This window comes from Sceloporus occidentalis, unplaced genomic scaffold, assembly GCF_023333645.1.
Source record: "Sceloporus occidentalis isolate IW3139 unplaced genomic scaffold, rSceOcc1.0.p SCAF_79, whole genome shotgun sequence".
Classification (NCBI taxonomy): Eukaryota; Metazoa; Chordata; class Lepidosauria; order Squamata; family Phrynosomatidae; genus Sceloporus; species Sceloporus occidentalis.
The window spans coordinates 4,103,078-4,125,399 of record NW_028317059.1 but is presented as its reverse complement, the minus strand read 5'-3'; the positions used below and the strand labels follow the sequence as shown (position 1 = coordinate 4,125,399).

The following is a 22,322-nucleotide window of genomic DNA, read 5'->3' as shown; positions in this document are numbered from 1 at the left end:
ATGAGTAACTACAAAGAATCTACACCATGGGCCGTTAAAGGGTTCATATTTAAAGAGCCTCAGGGTTAGCTTATGGAGAAACATACTAGAGGTTGTAACTTCACAACTGGACCGTCAGTCTCTGCTTACTTTACAGAACAAAGCACGGCTGTGTTTAAGTGATGATGGGGTGCTGTCATAGCCATGGCAATGCACAAGCAAAGTGCCCCAGGCAACATTATTTAACTGGACTATTTTCCCTAAATGAGCGGGCCAACAGGAATTTCCTGATAGTTTATACGTGTAGCGTTAACGTTAACCTGATAGGTTAAGGTTGCAAGAATCATTTAGCTTTCAGTCTCGAAGCTGCCAGCCCAGCTTTCGGCTCAAGCAAAAGTAACTCGAGACTTGAATTTTCCGTGAGCCATACCCTTTCATGACTTTAGATGTCACTGTGCCCCACAAGGTGTGAACCAGAGGACACGGCACCTAGACTCCACGGGGACATGAAAGAAAACATAATGGTTTTTATCCCTTGTAAAGAGAAGGTACCAACACTCCAGAGAGGATTATTAAAGCCATCAGCCGCTGAGTTTGATGAGAATTTCACTCCCAGAGGAAGAGCTACGGCAGAAACAGCAGAAAATGGGAACAAAACGACCTATTTAAAAACTAGGACAGATAACGATAGAATCAGGACAGGAATGACCTTACACTTTCTATTTATAGCTCCTTTGCATTTTTGTGTTAACACTTTTGCTGCCCGAGGGTCCGCCATGTTTTCTGTTTCCTTGTAAACAGTTGGAAAGCAGGAATCGATCAGACCCATCCATCTATTTTCTGCTTTTTTTTTTCTTTGGAAAGCTTTCAGATCTCATTATGCAATTTACTTGTGCTGTCTGAGCCATTTATATCATATCGCGAATCTGCAGAGCTCTTGAAACTCTGTATCTGTAGACGGGATCCCCCCATCATTATGTAACCTCTGCCTGTTTGGATCAACTGCTCCTGTATGTTATCTGCCTGGAGGCTCTAAAATGTCAAATCCGCGACCACAGATGAGACTGTTGCTCCATACAGTAAGTCGGCCGCACTCCAGTCTGCTTCGTACCCTACTGTGCTTTTAAAGTAAACCTGCCACCTAAAGAAATGCTTCACTTTGATCAATAGAGAAGAAAGGTCTGCCATCTTCTGGAATAACAGAGCAGGTTATAAGATACGTCTAATAACACGTTGGTGCTTACATTTACCTGCTTCTTGTACATTGAGGATTTTCCAGTATGCATTTGACCTTCTCGTTTTCTATCTTTTTAAAATCCCTGTAAATGTTTAATAATTGGAACATTTGCCAGAAGGGTAAAGCAGGTTCCAATCCGGCCAGAATTTCAACCCAAAGCAAACAAATCATTTCTGCATTCTATTTTTTTTTATTAGGTAGCAGGGCTACAAGTTGCATATTACCAATACTGTAAATTGAATATTCATTGTATGTGGGGGCTGTGTTGGGGTCATTGGGTAATAAATTATCAAGTGACATTAAAATAAAAAAATTGTGAAGATATAACAAATTCATTCATTGGTGATTTTTTTTGTTTGTTTGCATCTTTTGCATTTGTGCTATGATTTTCAAGATAAGGACATTTCAATGTTTTGTAAAAACAATGATTTAAACATAATATCAGTTGATAAAAAGTATAAATAAACCTACACAGAAGAGATCATCGCAAAAATGCCAGATTTTGCATTTAGTGCAAATGATTAATGCATTGAGAGAGCAAAATAAAATGCTAATATTTATTCGCTTTAAAGTGTTTTGTATTTTTTAAATATTTCTTAGGGGGTACCAGTCTAATGCTAGCGGTCACCGTCTATATAATTGGCATACAAAGAGTTAACCAGCAGGGCAGTGAAGCAATCCGTGCTTTATAGGGTGTTACATTGTATAGGAGGGACATGCTGAGAAATGATCCAATTAGAAATCTGCACTTTTCATCTGTGAGCCAATTACAGCGCAGGTTTACCCAACTCGTTCCCAGCAGCGATGTCTTAGTTCCAGGCTATGCAGAAATAGATCGCTGTGATTTAACTCATGAAATTGTCGTAGAATTGCACCGCTGCCTTCACCTTTCGCTTCACCAAAAGAATTAAGGCAAATTCATCATTTTGCGGGGTGATGATTCATAACAGATCTTACACACTTAATAAGAAGCTCTGAGATAAACCTACAAATGAGCAGTAATGAACGCCAAAGGTTAGGGACACTGTATAAAATATGCAGCCAGGGCCGGCCCAAGGCAAAATGCCGCCGGGGGCGAATTTTAAAATGCCGCCCCCCCCTTTTTTACCCTTCCTCTCCCTCCATCCCTGCCGCCCCCCCCATTATCTACCCCCCCATATTATCTACCCTTGCTCCCCCCCCTTGTACTTACCTTTCAGCAGTCCTGCGGCGAATCTCCCTGTTCAGTCTCGGTGCCGGCTTGTAATGCTGAGTGCCGGAAATCTTCCGGCACTCAGCATTACAAGCCGGCACCGAGACTGAACAGGAAGACTCGCCGCAGAGGAGAGAGAGAGGGGCGCCGAGCGGGTACTGACAGCTTGGTAAGCGAAAACCACTCGGCGCCCCTTTCTCTCTCTTTCGCTTTAGAAAGAAAGAAAAAAAAAAAGGGCTTGGGGCGGCGAAGTGCCGCCCCTTCAAAAGTGCCGCATGGAGCGGCTGCCCCACTCGGCTCCATTGTTGGGCCGGCCCTGTATGCACCCATACTAAATGAGTCTGCGCCCATGCATTGGTGAATGAGATTGGTAAAAGCCTGGACCTTCAGGTTTCATTTCTTCTCTATTCTAGATTTTTTGGCCTTTTCATGTCACCTTAATATATCTTCAAACGTAATATGATTTGCACATTATATCATACTTAATATAATTATATGTATTTTTGTAGTGAATATACAATGTTGGATCTAACTCTTCGCTATCCCAAATACAGATGTGTCCCATTCATTAAAACGTATTATGAGTAGGGCGATGGCGTGACCCTGCAGGGCTAGTAGTTTCCTCTCCCCAAAAAAGTTTTTTTGCTGTAGGGATTTGCCCCACGTGGGTAGAGGAGGAACTGTTCTATAACAGCTGTGGGAATACTCAATACTCACTGTTAGGGTTCACGTTCTCACAAAGCTCTGTCTTGGCTTCCCCGTTGGGTCGGTCGCTAGGTTTGTGCGAAAGACGAGATGACATTGTGGCCGCCGTAACCACTGCCTTAAAGCTCCGCTTGCGTTTCTGGACGTTGAGCTCCGGGTGGAAGATGATGATGTAAACTTTCGGCATGTAGAGCATCCCAAGAGCCACAGAAGCACTGAGATTCATAGAAATGGTTAACGTTGTGGTCTGGATGTAGAGCTAAAACATAAATACATAGAGAGGAGAATTAGTCCAACACCAGACACCGGAGCCTTTCATGTAATTATAAGACATAGTAATTTGCCCCCCCCCCCCACTGGCTCTAAAAGGGTTAGATTGAAATTGCCCACAACTAAGGAGGCATCATATAACATGAAGCTCAAAATCATTCTATGTCAAAAGTACACAAACTGTGACACTGCAGGTGTGCCACAACTACACCCATCACCCTCAGCCACTTTACTTCTAGTTTTCGCCTCTTTACTTAAGATGATTCTTCATTCAGTGAAAAAAAATTGCAATTACATACAATAGCCCTTAAAATAGCATTTACTGAAACGGAAATATAGATTATTATGACACATGGGAATTACCAGACTTAATTCCCGTACTCTGTCCTTTTTTTGCCCCTGGAGCCAGGTAGCCATGGTTGATGAAATATTAGTCCTGCCTTACATTATGGGGAAGCGAACTGTATATTTCTGTAGTCATTTTTCTGTACTAAAATAATTAAGCTTGCTCGTAAATTATAGCTATTAAAATTATACATATTTATGTCCGAGCCTAACAGGGGCGGCGCGACTATATATCCAGATGAAGCAGCCACTTAGAGCCTCCACTGCTCTGAAAGGTCCCTCGGAAGATGAAGGGACATTAAAACGTGCAAATATCAATATTGTATTTGTTTATGTGTAATTATTTTATTTGTTGTGTTAAAGATCTGACTCCGCTTAAATCTTTTATAGCGTCTCCCATTTCCGGCTCCTGAATATGCATGCTTACACCCTGCTTCTAGCAAACCTCGTACGTCTCGTACGTAGGACCCTCAAATCCTCAAAGCATTAAACGTCACGTTTCTCTTAATTCCCTTCTGTTCGTGGTATCGTGATGTGGAAAGTACGGGTGTTTTGAAAATAAAGGATGAATACCGTTTAAGTCCTCAGCATTTCTGTTGAGAGACTGCAGACGTTACAACATTTCCTTTAAAGGGAAATATAAGCAAACTTTAGTGCATTAACTGTCAAGGCTACCATTATCAGAAACAGCCATAACGCAACTGAATAGTGGCACGATGCATGTTACACGCATGTGCCACATAGCTGGATGGCAACACAAAACTGAATTTCTGATCTAGCCAATCATGCTGACTTACTATGGAAACTCTCCATGTCTTCTTCTGAGGCTTTAACAGGGCATGATGGCCAATGTGTAGCCATCATGGAAAATCTATATATTTTTTTCAGCATTTTTTTTTAAGCCTCACACATCTACAGAGTAAATGTACATTGTGCTGCCGAGGTGTTGTTGCGCAGAATCTATTTTTCCAATAAATACGAGGAGGTATTACTGCTATTATGGAATCTATTGGTTTACATTTGCTTTGCCACTATTAACACATCCCTTACTTTTTTATTGACTGCTATGTCATACCTACCAAAATTCCAAATTGTCAATGTGGTGACCCTTGATATCGGGATGTGCCAAGAAAATCTCGAAGGTTGAGTTTTCAAAATGTTTATATTACTTAATAAATCCATAACAAAAAAATCTATTACATCAAATACATCTGTGTGCCCGCACGGGCCACAAAAAGTCATACATTAGATACGCAGCGCTCTACCATGATGGACATGCGCCTGAGTGCCCAACCAGCACAGGGGCCTCCCTGAAGGCTTGACAAACAAGTCCCATCACATTCTACAAAAAAGATGTACAATGTAAAGAGGATTTATGAAAAGGTTAAAAATGTAATGATTTTAACATGAATGACTACTCGCTACGATGAAAATGTAAATTGCAGGGAATCAGTCGTAATGCACACCATTCATGCGCAACAAGCACTTTATAGTCATTTGCGTGTTTAGTCTTTACAGTATGTCACTCTAATGCTGGCCTGTAATATACTGTGAAATAAATTGGTACTCCGCTGATGAATGTTAATAACCTCTCAAGACCGACGTAACAATGAACTAAGGGAGGTGTATGTCATCATCGTCATGTCAGAGATACCTGCATGGAAGGTTTATGACAGTAAAACTATTATTACTGCATGAATTGCGGAGAACAAAAATGGCAAGTTGCACAAGACATGTGTGATGGGAGATCTCAGAAAGCCGGGGCCTCGAAACATGATCGCACACGAGAAGAGTTCCTTATTCCAGAGAATTTTCCTCTAATAGGCTCTCTGAGAACCTGGTGACCTGAAATCAATCATTTAATTAGAAATCGGGAGCAGATGTAGTGACAGAGCCATTAGTCACGACATCGTTGGGAAACCTGGCGCTTGAGGGCAATAAATACACATAGAGAGGTTTCGCGATGTATTTCAGCATGTGTGTGCGGGCCAAGTTTTCCAAAATAGGAACCGAGGGAGTTACGTAGTAAAGCAATGCCATTAAGAGGGAGACATCAGGCAAACAGTAAGGGGGGGCTTAATTACTTTTTAAAATTGTGCCGTGTTTCTGGCCCCCATTACTTTCGATGAATGTGGTTAAAAAAGTATGCTTAAAAAAAGCACCCAACTAGTACTCCTGAGAGCAGCCATCTTGTTTTATTAGCATATGCCATGCGATGCCTTGCCAGCAGTGTTACTACACCAAAAGAAGAATTTTTAATTTGTTGTGCTACATTATTTCTCATTTATTTCTTATTCATGATAACCGTATCCGGATTACCTCAGAAAATGACAATCACGTACTTCAAAAGATTTGTGATCATTAATATTATGCATAAGTAATGGATTCTGCTGAGGTAATTTCCCCTTAAATTACATAACACGGTAATTCGATGTAGAAATAATTCCCTAAGGGATACTAAACCCGACCTTTTACTACTGCGCAAGATACATTGGTACGAAACGTTCAATGGGTTGTTTACTTGAGGACGCTTTGTATACATTAGTCCTGCTACGTCTTTTTCATGAAAAACCGATGTGCAATAAAACATGTTTAATTTGTTCATTACTTTCAAGGCTTAATAGACTTTTACAGGAGGAACATTCTAGAGAACTCAGTTCCACCATATTTTAAGCATCCGTTTCATAGATATGCATTCTTCTGAAAAGTTGAAAATATCTTGAGTTCCATTTCTGAGTGCGCCCTTGAGGAACATAAAGACTTTTCCTGGTTGGCCAGGTAGACGGATCCTATTTGTTATATTAGGAGTGGATTTGGTGGAAAACAGTTCTGTCTGGTTCCTTTCATAGACATTCCTACAGGTGTTTTATCTGAAGATCATCATTAAAAACGCAAGTAGACACTCCAAAGCCTGGATCAGACCCAACCATGCATGGGATACCAGTGAGAAACCAAAACTTTAAGCAATGCTACCTCTAATTAAACGCAAAACACAATATGTTTCGGTATTCTTGTCTAATCTTGTCCTGATGTGCCAGTAATAAGAGATTTTTTTCAGGTTCTGCTATCTTATTTAATTATTTGGAGGTGAGTTCTGCAGTCTTTGGGTGAGCTGATGACTTTATCCTGATATTTTGTGTATGGAATAAGCCTTCAGGTTGATACTTGGACCTTCCTTTTGGCTGCCGGTCCTTTATAAACCAAGTAAAGCTCAAATTGGAATTTTTTTAGGAGTACTGCTTAATGAATGTTACCTGACAGACCTGATACTTTTTGTTTTGAAAGAATATATTATTAAAAGACTTTGTAAGACATAGAAATAATAGAATGAGAAGAAACGCATTGCTATAACAAAATGCTGCCAGTGTTAATCTCGCCCCCCCCCATTATATCATGTAAATCTTCAGAAGAGAGTAACAAAATGCCTCAGTGGAGGCATTAAAAATGCAAAATGGCTGCATGTTTAGGAATCCATTCCTTGGGAAGGCCCGAGTGCGGCTCCTATTTTTATGGTTATAACTGTGGACATCAAAACTGCTGGTTCAAAGAAAGACTATTCATTAAAGTAATTAAGCCTATTTGGAATATAATTTCCCCGGAGAAAATAGCGTTTATACCTAATAGCAATATTCTGAAGCCACAATTTAAAACACCATGGCCTGTTTATTACTATAATAATTAAGCTTATCATTTCACAAAGCGACCCTTTTTTTTTTACACAGCAGAACCCGTTATAGACTGGGAGCTAAAAGCACAATCATGATTTTTCACATGTGCCAAAAGCACGACATTTGGACGTATTTCAAAAGAGCAGAAATGCCAAATGCGGATCATTGTGTAAGAGCACGCTGATGGTTTCCATGATGACCGCCGCAGTTTTAGCATCTAGAATTCCTTTTCATGTTTGTGTATATATATTGAAGATACTTTACAGAAGGTAAAGTTTGAAAAGTGGTCTTATCCTGCTGATCAAAACATTCCTCAAACCTTGTACCAGAATGACTTGCATGTTAGGCAAATACATGTTAGCAAATCTGTTATTTAATTTCTTCCTTTGAAAGTACAACCACATTGTGTAAAAACAACACAAAAACGTTCTGGACTTCCTGATTGATGCCCCACACTCACTGACGTCTAATGTCTAATGACGACCACTCTTGACTCAATGGGAAAGACACTGATGTCCTTCAACTTAAGCCCTTGTCAGACTGGGCTTAAAAAACCCAAGACTTTAAAAAAACCCAGACCTTGGTATCATCCTACCATTACCCTGATGAGAGTCAACACTGCTTATCACTATTTAAATCCCCTACTATCTATTGTCTTCCCTCCTGTAGCTCTCCTGCAGTGGTAACAAGGCTGATTGCAGTTACATTAAACACAGACTTTAAACTACTCTTTGTCTCTCACTCTTCAAAGAATCGTTGGAGATTGATTTTATTTTTATGCTTTTCTGACCACGTCTTTCCTTATGGATTGGAACAGATATTCTGATAAAAGGAAATATAATAAAAACCTTTGCTGCTCCTCCTGCTTTCAGAGCACAGTATGATACCTAAAGATGCTGTAACGTTAAAGAATAAACTTAGAGTCCATTTGTGAATAGAGAAATAGCAGAGCGGTCTCCGTGGAACAGAAAAACACAAACATAAGATATTGCCTTTTTACCGAAAAGTAGAGCAATGCAGGGAAATGTACTGACCTGCTTATAAGTATAAAAACAAGGGCTGAAACATTTTTGTACAGTTCCATATAACCCAATTAATGAGCTGCTTCGGACTCCTTAATCTGTGAAGCTTCAATAATTAGTTCTTAATAGACTGTTATTACAAATTTGTGTATCTATGTATTGTATGATTTGACAATACTATTTGTTCTGTAAACGAGAGACATGTTTTTCTATAGATCAGATCATTATTGCATGTATGCTTCTCATTTCGAAAACTAATAAACATTGTGTAAATAAATAATAATATTGGGTTGGAAAATTCTGCTACCAGGGATGGATTTCCCAGAGTGCAAACTAAGCAATGGATTGTGGTGCCACTTCATGTAATGAGGATGAGGTGTAATGACACCTCCATCCATTCCTCTTCCCACTATACTCATCATCTCTCATATCCCTCCTGGCTCTTGAGTATGCTATACCTAAAAAGTAGTTCATTTTGAATTTAGTTTGTATCAGAGATAGTAATGTGGCCTTGTACGGCACATTCTTTTAGTAAAAGTTTTACAGAACTTTGAAAGCGTGTGCGTGACTTTGAGAATATGGCCATTCATTGGGAAATGCTTGTAATCCATCAATAGCTCAAACGCTTAAATTCCCTTTGAAGGCTATTTGTTGCGAACAATCCTAGATCCTTATTTCAATAGATTGCCGGGGTTTCCAGGTGTGCATATTCATACGATAAACACATAATCCCACTTAAAATGTTTGTCACGATCAAAATGGAAGAGATACTTAAAAAGATAGACGCTCCTCGTATGATCCAGGTGTCAACAGGCCTCGAGGTGTCTGGATAAAAGAAAACGCAGCTGAGAATACAAGTCAGAAGCACATACTTTAAAGTGACAGCATTGTTAGAAGTTTGGATGGTATGATAATGCTGTCGTTGGATAGAGGGCCTGAGACACACAGCGCGTTAGAGAAGACTCATTAAAGTTTTCCTTTTTTTTTATCCAACTCTTCAATGCCATCCTTGTGAAGGACCACATAGACTGTGAATGTCTTTTATGCGGTGACAAAGATCTGAATTTAGCTATCTCATACTCTTGCAGCAAATATTAACTTAAAAAATCACTGAATAAGAAAACATGCTTGGTCTAATTAGTTTGACCGAGTCTTTTGGGTGGTAAAGGGTCTTCTGGAGCAACTCAGAGGTTAGCATGACCTCTCCTCCAATTAGACAGTAAAATGTCATGATAAATACGAGGCTAATAACTCAAATAAAAGGTGAGTTAGCCATACAATAAGCAATCTTCTGAGCCATCTATAGCTTTCTTTATATACACAGACACCATATACAGAGTATGACAGCTGTGTGATTGATTATATCTGTGAAAGCAATTTCCGCATAGTGTGAAGAAATGTTTCCTTGCCTATGCTTTGCAGGCAGGGTCTCCATGCCGCAGTGAATTCTGGGCCGAGTGGCATGTTGGGCTGTTGATAGTTTTTGAATTAATTTCTAAAGATATCTAATGATGTCGTGAGGTCCTGGAGGCAAACCTGTGGGATGGAAACACTTATGACAAATCCCCGTATATCTGTGCCACACATTATATGTGGTTGAGGGGTCACACAACCTTTTACTGCTTGGCATAAGTGTTTATACAGCATTATACATGCCACAATACTGAATCTGCTCTAAGAAAACATTAAATCTGTCTCTATATTGTCTTATTCACACATCTTCCAATATTCCAAATGCCCAACAATGTTTACTTTTAATGTAGGCGTGTGATTAGAAGCATTTCTGGAGGGCATGTAGAGGAGTAAGGCATTTAGGAAAAAAGAAGAAGAATATATTTTTAATCATGTTTTCTGATGACTATATATATATTATTTTAGCAGTTGTAGAACCCTGTGATATATTCATACTTTTAATTTTGAGCTCCTAGAAAAGAGGGACATCAGGAGAGGAAAGAGGGTTTTGGGTCCTGAAGATACACTGTTGCTTCCAAACAAAGATACTTTTGAGTTATAGATTCACCATCCAGGGGTGTATTTATTGAGCTCTGGTGAAATAAATGTAATCTTATCAATGCCATATGAATGGCCCAAATGATATTCTTATCCAAGAAGGACCAAGGAGGTCTTACATAGTGCATAGGAAAATCTATATAACAATGGAATTGAATTCATATAGACTTGCGTCTCTGTTGACTTGACCGGTGTCCTCACACAAATATGTGTGTATTGTACCTGGCCTATATGCATGCTTTTTTGAACACCAACATGTGTTGCACACAATTCTGTAGCAACTAGCACACAGACATATACTTCTATACAGATTAGGCCTCGTGAACACACACACTGTCATCACCGGACCTCCACTGCTTTCTGGGAACTAGCGGCATCCTGCAGGTACTGCCTGCCAGTATAAACTGTGCATTAGACCATCTTGATAAGCTACGTTTGAGCATTGACAAAAAGATGCTGCCCAGGGGACACGTGAGAAGCAAATAATAACAGTTAGTAATAGCCATGGATGTTGATTTAAAGGAAGTCGCCATGGGAATATCACTCGTCATTCAAAACCTTTGAAAACCTAAGTAACCCCTTCCATTTCAATGACTCATAAGATAATGAAGTATTATCGAGGCAACGCCAATACTGTTGTGCAATTGTTTCTCTAAGATGTCTGGAAATCACTGATAAATAACATTTGGTATCTTCGGACGTAAGCTTTTTTTTTTCCATTGGTGTATAGATGGCTTTAAGTCATCTCTGAGAAACTGACATCAGTAAATGTTGGTGGTATTTGGGATCTTTGAAAATCTGATGAGAATAAGTACTCTATAGAGTTGTGAAGTAAAGCACATTGATTTTTTAAGCTGCTAAGAAGGAGCTGTTAATCTAACAAGGTAATTCAGAAATAAGCTCCGCTCTGAAGGAGTATTGGTCGCTCTTGATACTGTTCTATGGGAGTGTATAACGTAACCCATTTCACTGCATTACTTATGTATTATGCAAGGCCAACTGAGCTCTGCAAATCTTACCTCTGGTGGTCCTTCGTAATGCATAATTCAATTAGTGGGATACATTTTTTAAACTCATGCCAACTCACCTGCAATCACTGTTCAGTGCTTAACTTGTGAGTCTATACTTTATGATTGATAGTGTTTTCTAACCAACCACTACTTATACATGCGAGCCCGATCCCACCTGGTAGCCCATGGGCATGAATACGGCTTTCTATAAACTGAACAATGCCACCTTAAAATAGTAATATTCAAACTGTGGTTCATGGTGCGACAGAAGCACCCAGCATACCATACCATTTAAGATAATCCTCAGGATAATAAAAAGGAATGTGTCCTGAAAAAGCTTTTGTATGTAAGTGGGAGCAGGATGGAACAGCTTCTCAACCAGAACTTTAAAGTTTGTACTAAAATCACACAATTATAATATTGATGTATTTTTTCCAAATTGCAGAAAGTAGAAAGGTGGTCCTTGGTGCCCAATGCCAAGGCACTAGATGCTTAAGTGAAAGACGTGAGTCTCCATTGAATAAAACCTTTGTATTCTCAGTGTTCTGTCCAAAAAAGAATTAGATCCATAGCCACGTCTACAAAGCATTACAATGTAGCGTCATGTATCACTGCGAAACCTGATAAATTGCCGTCTCTCTCTCCCAGCTCTGGATGATTTCTGCTCTTGTGCATTAGGTGCCACAGTTGGCTTTATAGATTGAACTTGTTATAAATACAGTTGACAGTGATAACTTGTATGACAAATACTAGCAATTCTTCCAAAGGACAACTTAATTGAAGATGACATTTCATTAGACAATTAGCCAGAACATGGCAGGCGATTTTCAATGCTCTCTCCAAACTTCTAGGCATGTTCTCTTGGCCTGATGCCAGTGCTGCGCTGTCAGGTAGAAGTTTGGGTGTCGATAGAAGAACCATGCCAAGCAACCTGTAAACTAATCTGCTTGTCCTCAAGCTAAACGAATAGCTGTGTTCCAACATGGTTTCTGGCTTCAGTTGTGTGCAAAGGGTGATGAGTTTTTTCCCACTTACAGAAGTACACCAGTCTTCTAAACAAATCGTTTTTTAATGGAGTGACCATTAGTACTTGGATAATAAGAGGTCACAAGAAAAGACTATGAAGTCGCCTAACAATGTCATAAGTAAACCGGTTAAAACATTTTATAAAAACATTATTATTGCATTTATTAAAGCCAACACTAGATCCAGATCATCTTGATCTGTCCAATTGGGTCTATCATAAACTTGACGGATGCATGTGTAATAATTATATTTTCTTCTGTGTCTGGTCAAAACAACCATTAAATAAAAATATAGTATTTGTAAAATTTTCATCTAATAGAAATTGAAAGGAGCCTAAAAGTCATATTATATGCTGGGTTTGTACAGCCAAAAAATATATATTTTTTAAAATTGAATGTCTTCGTATTGTACGCCATGTGTGTGCTTTTTCTGCATAAACGCATCATCAAAAAATATTTTCCATTACACAGAACTCATTCTAAACCTGATGACTCAAGTAATAGCTTCAATAAAGAGACAGATTATATTATATAGGTTTGCATAAAACATGGATTATAGGTGGGCAAATGCATACATTTTACGTGTGCAGCCAAAGAAATCAATAATTATAACAGGCGGGTGGATAGATTCCACATACAAATGGAAGAAGACAAATGCATCAATAAATGATGCGATTACTAGATGATAAAACAAATAGAGACATCAATGTGACATAATAGATATGAGTAAATAGATCTGGAAAGAGGCTGAAAATATGTATGTATGTGACGTGTCAAAATTAATTAATTGCAAAAAAACTAAAATTAAAAAGATGTGGGGGTGCCGTGAGCTGCATGATGAGGCTAGGAGGAAGCCGTGTGTGGTTTCATAAATTCTAATAAGTTCTGGGTGACAGAAAGAGAGAGTATTGGTACATTTGTACTACAGATAGAGGCGAAAACAGGGAAGACTTTCTCACTCTTATTGGGTTTTATTGTCAATATGTATCTCTACTTCATTACAGTGATGGAGCAGGATGGTGGTCAGGGAAGGTAGTTGACACTGGTGCCCCATGTTTGTTGTTGCGACTTGTAGATGCCTTTTGTACCAGTCCTCCAAGATCTCAGATTGGGTTAAGAAAATATAAATCTGCTTCTCTTCTCTTGTGACAAGGGTTGATGTTTTGAAAATGTAATCAGTGTGTTTTAGGATTATTCTCTACCAATTAAAGGAAGTTTACTTTTATTTTCAATAAAACTGTGGTCATTAAAATCCAGTCTCTCTCTTGTGGTCTGGGTTTTGGGCATAAAGTTTTCGTGGTACAGGATTTAGAGACAAAAACCATAAGTCATAAGTCAGATAATGGCAATATAACCCTAGAAATAATATTAGCTGTTATATTAAAGTTGCCTAGCAGTGATATTAACAAGATCTGGATAGAGAAGACAAAAATATAATTAATAAAAAAGACAAAAACTATGTATATGTTGTGCTTATTCACCAAAACTGGTTTGTTTAACCTTGGAAGATACGGACCTAGAAGTTTCGTTTTCATTATGACTTACAGTTTTATTGTGTTACATGGTTTTGGGAGAAAGTTTATTTCTGGAAAAGGCCACATTTTGGACTCTATAATGGAATTTCTGCTAGAATGGCTGTTTAGCACCCTGTCGCATAGCGTAAGCTGCCTTTGCATGGGAGAGATGCGAGGCCCAAGGATCCTTCCTAAAGCAATTCTATGTAATTGCCATATTTAGCAAGATGTCATAACGGATGAATGATCTGAGATCAGGAGGTGGAGAATCTACTTAATGAAGCTTGGATGATGGCTGTTCATCTCTGTACAAGGCATGCACCCCAGGCGGCGACAGACGCAGCACGGGTACGCTCAACTAACAGGAATTAGAAGCTTCAGGAAGTGGGAAGGACGCTCTGTTCCCTTAGAAATCTGGCATCTTGTATGGGTTAAAAATAGTTCCGTCTCTGAAGACAGGTGTGTGTGGATCACATGGGGTGTTTGTGTATCCTGATGTGTTTCAGCTTGCTTAAGGAACCTAATCTAAAGAATCTAAAGAATGCTGCTTTCATTTAACTTAGCAAATTAAAATCTATTTTAATGGGTTTAGACACTTGGATGTGGATTCCCCCAATAGACCCATACATTTTTCACTACACTAAAGAATATATCTACCAGATTTTTCAATAGAGATTAAAATAGACTGTCTATCTGCCGTCCTGTCTATCTTCCTCATTTTTTAGCCGTATTATAATAAGTTACTAACACATAAATACATAAGTGATATTTGTAAACAAAGGGTATCAGGGTGACCCAATTGTAGGCACTAACTACAATATGTGACCTCTATTTGTGATCCCTGTCTGGTCAGACATGGTCCCTTAAATCTGATGCAGACATAGGGAGACCTATGAACTTTCCTGGAAACTCTTTGAGTTTGACCTGCTGTCTCTGAGTAAAGCCCTGCTTTCCTGGGGGTAGTGGCCACACCCATTCATCCGCCCATTTCCAGCCTACTCCCAGCCCTCTTCTTCCTTCTCTCATCCAGCAACCTCCACTAAAGGCTCCTTGGGGCTAGCCTGACCCTTATGTGCAGCTGGCCCCACCCCTACACAAAGCCACGCCCCAAGAAGAGAGAGCTGTGAGTAGCCTACCCTGAGAAGTTATTAGGTGGACTTCAGGTGCATTCATATAAACATGATTTTGGATAGTCCCTCAGTAAAATGCTGGGATTCCAAATTTGATTACCCCCTAGTCTCACCTCACATTGAGAGTATTTTTTTGTAAATTTGCCCCTCACACAAGGCAGTTCCTGTGGATTTGCTGCGTGATATTTCATTATCAGTCAACCTCCTTGTGTTTTACAAACATCTTCAACAAGGATAAAGTATGGGAAAGATTTGTAGACATGAAACTCAAAAATGTCTGGGATGTAAAAAGGAACTCATTTAAAAAAGTAAATAGAAAGAAATGCTGTATTATATTTTTTATACTACAATTACACATATACTTATTTGCTGTGCTTGAGACCATGGCTTTCTAATCTGTACCAGCTGTTTGTCGAGAACCCATTGCATGCTGGGAATCTCTTAAAAGGGCTTAAAGGCCTTGCCTGTCTGAAGGCAATCACCATTACGGCACAGCAAGAGAAGGATTGTATGGTCTAGGGTTGATACCTGCGGCAGTGGGCTAATGCCAGTTTAACTCTACAGGCCCTTAACATTTTGATTAGAGGGGGGCCAAAATCATTGACCTTTTCCTATAACGTGTTTGTGAACACATTATAGAAGCTGTTTCTCAGTCAACACAAGAAATATGACTTCAGTTTTTTCCAAGATTTCACTGCAGCAAACAAATCAATAAAAAATACACTATTAAGAAATGATTAATTCTGCTCCATGAAACAGGCATCAAGTGCCCAAGGTGCATACCATGGTAGTCCCCATGCCTTATGCACTCTACTGCCCTGTGGTCTTGTATCTTGGACAGAGTCCACGCTTGTTTGGAATTATCTAAATTACAGAAGAATTCCAGTTCTTGTGCCTCTTTATGTATTACAATTAGAACCTTATGGTAACCATGGAAACTGGAAGATTCCATCGCAAGGGAGAAGCTGAGCAGCTTGTTAGATGTGGATCCATGTTTGAGCCATGATAACAATTTTTGGTGCTGCTCTCCTGCAGTATCAGTTAACTTAACCAATTAAAGATCCTGGAACCCCCACAGACCTCCATTCCTAGAAGGGACAACTCTTCCAACAGCAGTGCCCCCCCCCCTCAAAAAGAAAATACAACTGGTGTGTATTTTAGAATCGTCCAAAAGGCATATTGGGCAAGCGCACACATTTTTTTTTTAATTTTTAAAGGTGTTAGGTACATGGCTACCTCCAAATGTTTTGCCTGATTCTATATATAAATGTATGTAACATGCATTATCTTAGCTATCAGTCAAGGCAACCACCAGTTGTTCGACCACTTGTAATTGAGCTATAGCTCTCACAACCCTCATCCAGAAAAAAAAAACAGAGGTTGCCCAACCCAGCTTTGCAGGGAACAGTTATTTAAAATGATGCTTCTGCAGATCAGTATATGATACAAGTAAATGCACCTTATGATTGTTAACATACCCTACCGGGTGCCCACCTGAACTGCCTGCAAACTGCTTCTTACCTGAATTAAGGTTTATTCTCAAGGAAAAGAGGTTACTCAAAACTGAGACACATATATCATCTTCCGATCACGTCCAGCCTGTCTGTCCGTTAGCAGAGCATGGAGTGTTCTGGCATTTGTCAAGTTCCAGAAGAGAATTCAGAATGAGAAAGTCGATGCACAATATGTCAAGATCTCATCTTCCTATTTTGTCTGATGAACATTTTGCATGTCACAGCAAGCAGTAATGTTTAATGAAGGCAATTAGATCTCAGAGGAAGGAAGGCGGTTTTCTTTTTTTTTTTAAGCAGTATCACAGATCTGTTAAAGAATCTTTGCCGTATCGGCTGCAAATCGGCAGACAGAGGGGTGAATAAAAATCTTGTTACAGAAGCTCCAGAACAGTGCGGTAACAGACCATGAAGCCAAATTTTAAAGACAAGGGAAAGCAATCAGCAACCATCGTGAGGAAGGAAGTTAACAGGATCGGTGGTTTGAAATGAAAGACGGAGAAAACAAATAATGAAGATAATTGATTGAAAAAAAGGAAAGCAGAGAAGTAGAGGAATGGGAAGATTAATTAATCTGATTTTATTATGGTGTGGGTCACTTTCCATGTCTTCAGATCAATGCACACAAAAATGAAACTCCTTTTGGTTTTTTTTTGCATTGATTCATATATAAGACACATTTACAGAATGTTGGAATCCAAAAATGTATACGCGTGAGGACTGTTCCTGATCACATGCTTTATTGGGATGTCGGTAGTGATGTTGTTACTGCTCCTCTTGGATTTTGGTGCATCTCTTCATGAATGATGAGGTCAGAAACACCACTATTCATGAGTAGAACAAATAAAAAAGATATAAATAATGAAGCTCAATGTGCTTAAAAAGCCTAAATTTTTAGATGTGTCTAGGAAACTGCTAAGACCTGCTGTCATCAGAAACAGATTCTGAACTATAGATATGAGATGCCATTTATTTTATCTGCATTCTCACTGTTTTTCTAAAGGGCCAAAAGGATTTTGTAAGAATGCACGTGGATCTGAGAGGAAAATCTATGAGGGAAAAGAAAATACCCCGAAAAAACCCCCCACAGCTTCTTCTGATGAGCTTAAGATCGATGTTTAACTTCAATATGTCTTTAACATTGTAGGGACCTAGCATGACATATATAATGGTCGCTCGGACAAGTCCAATGATCCGCATGGAAAAAAAAACAGTCTTGATACAATAACCGCCTTGGTGACCTGAGTATTGCAATAATTAACACAGAAACCCAACTACATTTAGTGCAACGCGTAATGCGGTAATAAATCCCACCAGAGGGAACGAGAAGCTGCTACATCTGTGTACAATACGTAAATATTATTATTGGTGATTGTGTTTATCTACACTCAGACAGCTGTTTAACAATGTATAAATAGATTAATTAATGCCATCTATCCTACCCCAGGAATTACGCTGTTTTGGTATTAATGTGGTGTTGGGTAAACGCAATCTATATTTTTTAAAGATAAGGCTTTCATTTGACCCTAACAACGAAGTCAGGCGAAGCATCTGATGAGCTCATTAAAACTCGTATGGAGGGAACAGTGGGAATGCACGAAGGTTTTTGGGCAGTTCTCCAATAGACAATCCCAGGATAACAGGTGCCAGTCTTACCCTTTAGTGGCTTGTGCCTTTGTGGTTTTAATATGGTACTGAATCCATGCCAGCCACATCATGGGCGTGCCGTGGAATTACAAGATAGGAGTTTTCTAGGCTAAAGATATGGGCTTGGAAGCAGAGGTAAGGAAGAAGGCAATGAGGCCATGAGGCTTAACAGAGATTATTTCACACCAATTCATAACTTTGAGAAGATAAAGTGTATCTGCTTTAATACTTCTAGGACTGCCATGTATAAATATGATGCTGTGAACATTTTAAACTAGATACCATGGAATCTACCATGATTAAATTAATCCACCCTTCCGAATTCCCGGGTCATGTGCCCATGACTATGCTTGCTAGGGAACAGGGCACAAACCAAATATTAGAGAACGTTCACCCATATTTTAAAAATGGTGGTCAGTGTGGTCCAAATCATTAAGTATGATGATAAAGTCAAAGCATGCACAATTATAAGCAATGCTCTATTTACCTTTGGCACTGCCATAGGCATAATCCAGGACAGAACTGTCTGGTGGCCTCTCCGTGTCACTGTCCTTACTTAAGAGCGTCAGGATATGACATCATATCCCAATGCCCCACTTTTCAACTTGCCCATTGAGTAGTGGTGTTGCCACCACCCTGGACCTGCTGCCCTAGGCCTAGTTGGCCTAGGACATAGCACAAAACTGGTTATAAGTAATGTCTGCATGTGCCGATCTGTCCACATACACATAGTGCCTCTGGAGCCAGAGGATGGGGTTATCGAATTGGAGAAACGGCGCTTCTTCTGGAGTCTGAACGAAATCCAGAGAGTTCCAAGGTATGCCTATAGCCCTGTCTGGCTATAGCCACGTACGCCAAACAAGGTGTCCCAGAAATATTGCTCAATGATCTCTCTGGGACCATCTCACGACGTTACCTCTAGGAACATGTCATTTTGCCAAACTAAAAATAGATTCTACTAAAAATAATCCAATTCAATGAGCCCAATTCTGTGCATTAACTCCAGATGATATCTGGAGAATTACTTTCAGGAACTGGTGGAGAGAATGTGTTGCATCCAGAACACTTATGAATATTATGAGAAATAAAAATTAATCGGCCTTTAAATCCCAAACAGATGCATGTCCTTACTAATTCATTATTAGAATGATATATGCAGATTGGAAATTACTCACTGTAGTGTACAACAAATAAAAACAATAATTTGCATATTAATTAGGATCCTGCTATATGCATCGTATATATGGTTATTTCAATGCGTCTCCAGAGTCGACTTATTATGATGGGAACTGAACTCCTACTGTGCCTTATTGCAATTAAGAGCTTAGATGATGGTTAGATACTTTATAAATCATACGGCTAATTATAGATTGTGTGTTCATCCCCACACATCTGGCTCTGCAGGAGGGAATATGGAGAGATACCCTGCAGGCGGCTGCTTATTTCAGCTGGAATGCTTGAAGCAGCTCTTCGTATGCAAGGGTATTTCATCACTTTGGCATACAAGCATGATTAACATATTAGTAATGATTCCATTATTGCGGCATAGCAGACCCGTACCGGTCATCTGGTCCATACCGGTCATCTGGTCCATACTGGTCATCTGGTCCATACTGGTCATCTGGCCCACCAGTGTTTGATAGGAGTGCATACTTACCGATACTGGTGCTCCAGTAGTGAGGTTGCAGCTGCGCGTATTCAGCCGACTTTTACATCATTTTGGGGGGGATATTCACTAAAGGGAGGTTTATCTGGAGGGTTTGCATGTTAAAGTCCAATCCCAGAGAGCTTCTGGCCCTGTATAATGTATAGTTAAATCAGTGATATTTCCTCATCTAATGAATTATGCATTATACAGGGCCAGCTCAGCCCTTCTTGATGGAGAAATGTGCCAGTGATGTTCCTTCACCATGAATAGTAAAGGCAGGTAGCTGAAACACAGCCTCATTATGTCGATTTCACTGAAAAAGGAAAACAATATTTGCTAACGAACTCTTAGAATAGGACATATCTCTTACAGATAAATCCTACTTGTACAACTAATACCAAAGTTTTCAAACCAGGAAAATAATAGTTTTAGGCCCGGTATATGTGGCTTCCATGGTAACCGTTTAGCTAACGCTCCTTGACAATCAGACAGCTCTTTTGTAATGAAATCAAGTCAAATGCGACTTGAGCCATTTCTCATAATTAAAGTCTCCCCATTCCTTTATTCGTTCTGTTGCCTGCCTCTGAACTCCTTCCAGCTCCATAATGTCTTTTTTATGAACTGGTGCCCAGAACTTCACTCTATATTTAAGATAAGGTCTTAGTAGGATTTGTAAAATGGCAAAATAATACCATCCATTTTTTACAGCTTGCTAGTCAATGCATGATATATACATTTTCTTACTCTACTGTAATGACCTGTGTATAAAATCTGCAGATTAAAACGCATTCGCATGAAAGTACCGAGCACAGAATTGTATTTTCCATTATTAAACATGTTTTAATAATATATTTTAATCTATTATAAATGTTATTCTGTAATCACAAAAGAAGTGGAATGTAGTCTAACAGGGAACCATCACATCTGAGTTAAAACTATAATCGAATCAAACACTAAAATCACATTTTAGTTGTTTTTTTTGTTATGCTTAGATCTCTTTTTTTCTCCCCTAATGCCCCTCTTTTCCAGGAGCTGAGAGTGGTTGATGGGTATGAGGGTATATCAGTGTTCTACAGCCCTAAAAGTCACAATTAATAGATCTTATTCTCTTAGGTGCCTCACGCAGATACTTGAATGGTATTTAATAGAGAAGTGCCGCTCGTCCAGATCGCCATTGGAAAACTCTGGGTCGCAGGAGTTTATCTCTGACACACCCACTCTCCGCCCATTTTCCGGTTAAATAGTGGCGTGTCCCTCGATGTCAGCGGGACTTCCTGTACGCATCCCGCAAGGGGGGCTCAGGATACCCAGAACCGTAAAGTTCCCAGGTCACAGAGCCACATAAAAAAAGTATTTGTAAAGTTCTGTCCCATAAACACTCTTTAAACTACCCCCTTCAAAATAAAAATGTACGTATACACACGTGCCAGAATGGATATAGAATGTATGGATTTGCCCCCCTCCGGCTGTAAACGGTTCAATCCACCGTGTTACAGAATACACTGCCGTTTATAGCATATCAATGCCTGACGTTACTCAATATGGAAAATGTTTGTAAAAAAACAATACAAAGTTTTGTACAATGTGCCTCCCACTGGGATGAGAGCTTAAATCCCCGTATCACGCAGAGGTATTGATATATTCTTACAGTAATCTCAGTATAGAGCAGACATAGATGATTTCAAAACGATTCAACACTGTTTAGTTTTAAAAACAATCATTACGGAATCCATCCTTTTAAACCAAATCATCAAGGTTTTCAGATGACATGTGTGTGGTCATAAGTGAGGTTTCCCAAAAGATTCAGTCAAAATGACTACTGGATGTGGGTACTGCTTGGGGCCCTCAGCTAATAGTGGGGGCAGCAGGCCTGGACTGGCCATCTGGCACACAGTGCAAGTGCCCGGTTGGCCACTGGCCATCGTCGCCCTGTACTCATCCGATCTGGAAAGCAATATCCGGTTAATCCGGTGCTTCAGTGAATGGCCAACGGGTAGATATGGCGAGCCACATGCCACATGAGAACATCATTAGGCAGCTGCCGGCCAGTCTGGCCCTGATAGACAAAGACTTTTAGGCCAAGGTGGACCTCAGTCTGATGCTTGCCTTGGGTCCTCTAACAGATGTTCCTTGCAGCATTGTGTTTATGGTGAGGAGGACCCAGCTTGCCTATAACTAGACATCAATTTTGGTGCTATTTTGTTACCATTGTCATAGTAAAAATATTATACGCCCTCCACCAGAATATCTATTATTCATAACACATAGTAAGGCCAAGGATCATATGAGCACCTGGTTTTTTATTTTATAACAGCAAAAAGGACAGGCTAAATTGGGCTAACCAGTTCCTATCTGCTGTCAAATGCTATCCTTCTCATAAATGCAGGATGAGCTGTCATTTCAAGTTCC

At 39.6% G+C, this 22,322-nt stretch overlaps 1 protein-coding gene across 1 annotated transcript in view; it reads right to left on the bottom strand.

The window, feature by feature from the left end:
* LOC149285465 (metabotropic glutamate receptor 7-like) overlaps positions 1 to 22,322 on the bottom strand; it is a 168,879-nt gene that overhangs the window by 11,292 nt on the left and 135,265 nt on the right. Inside the window, exon 9 of the mRNA XM_089495381.1 lies at positions 3,126 to 3,372. Within this exon, the coding sequence (XP_089351507.1) occupies positions 3,126 to 3,372 (247 nt within the window). The remainder of the gene's footprint in view (positions 1 to 3,125; positions 3,373 to 22,322) is intronic.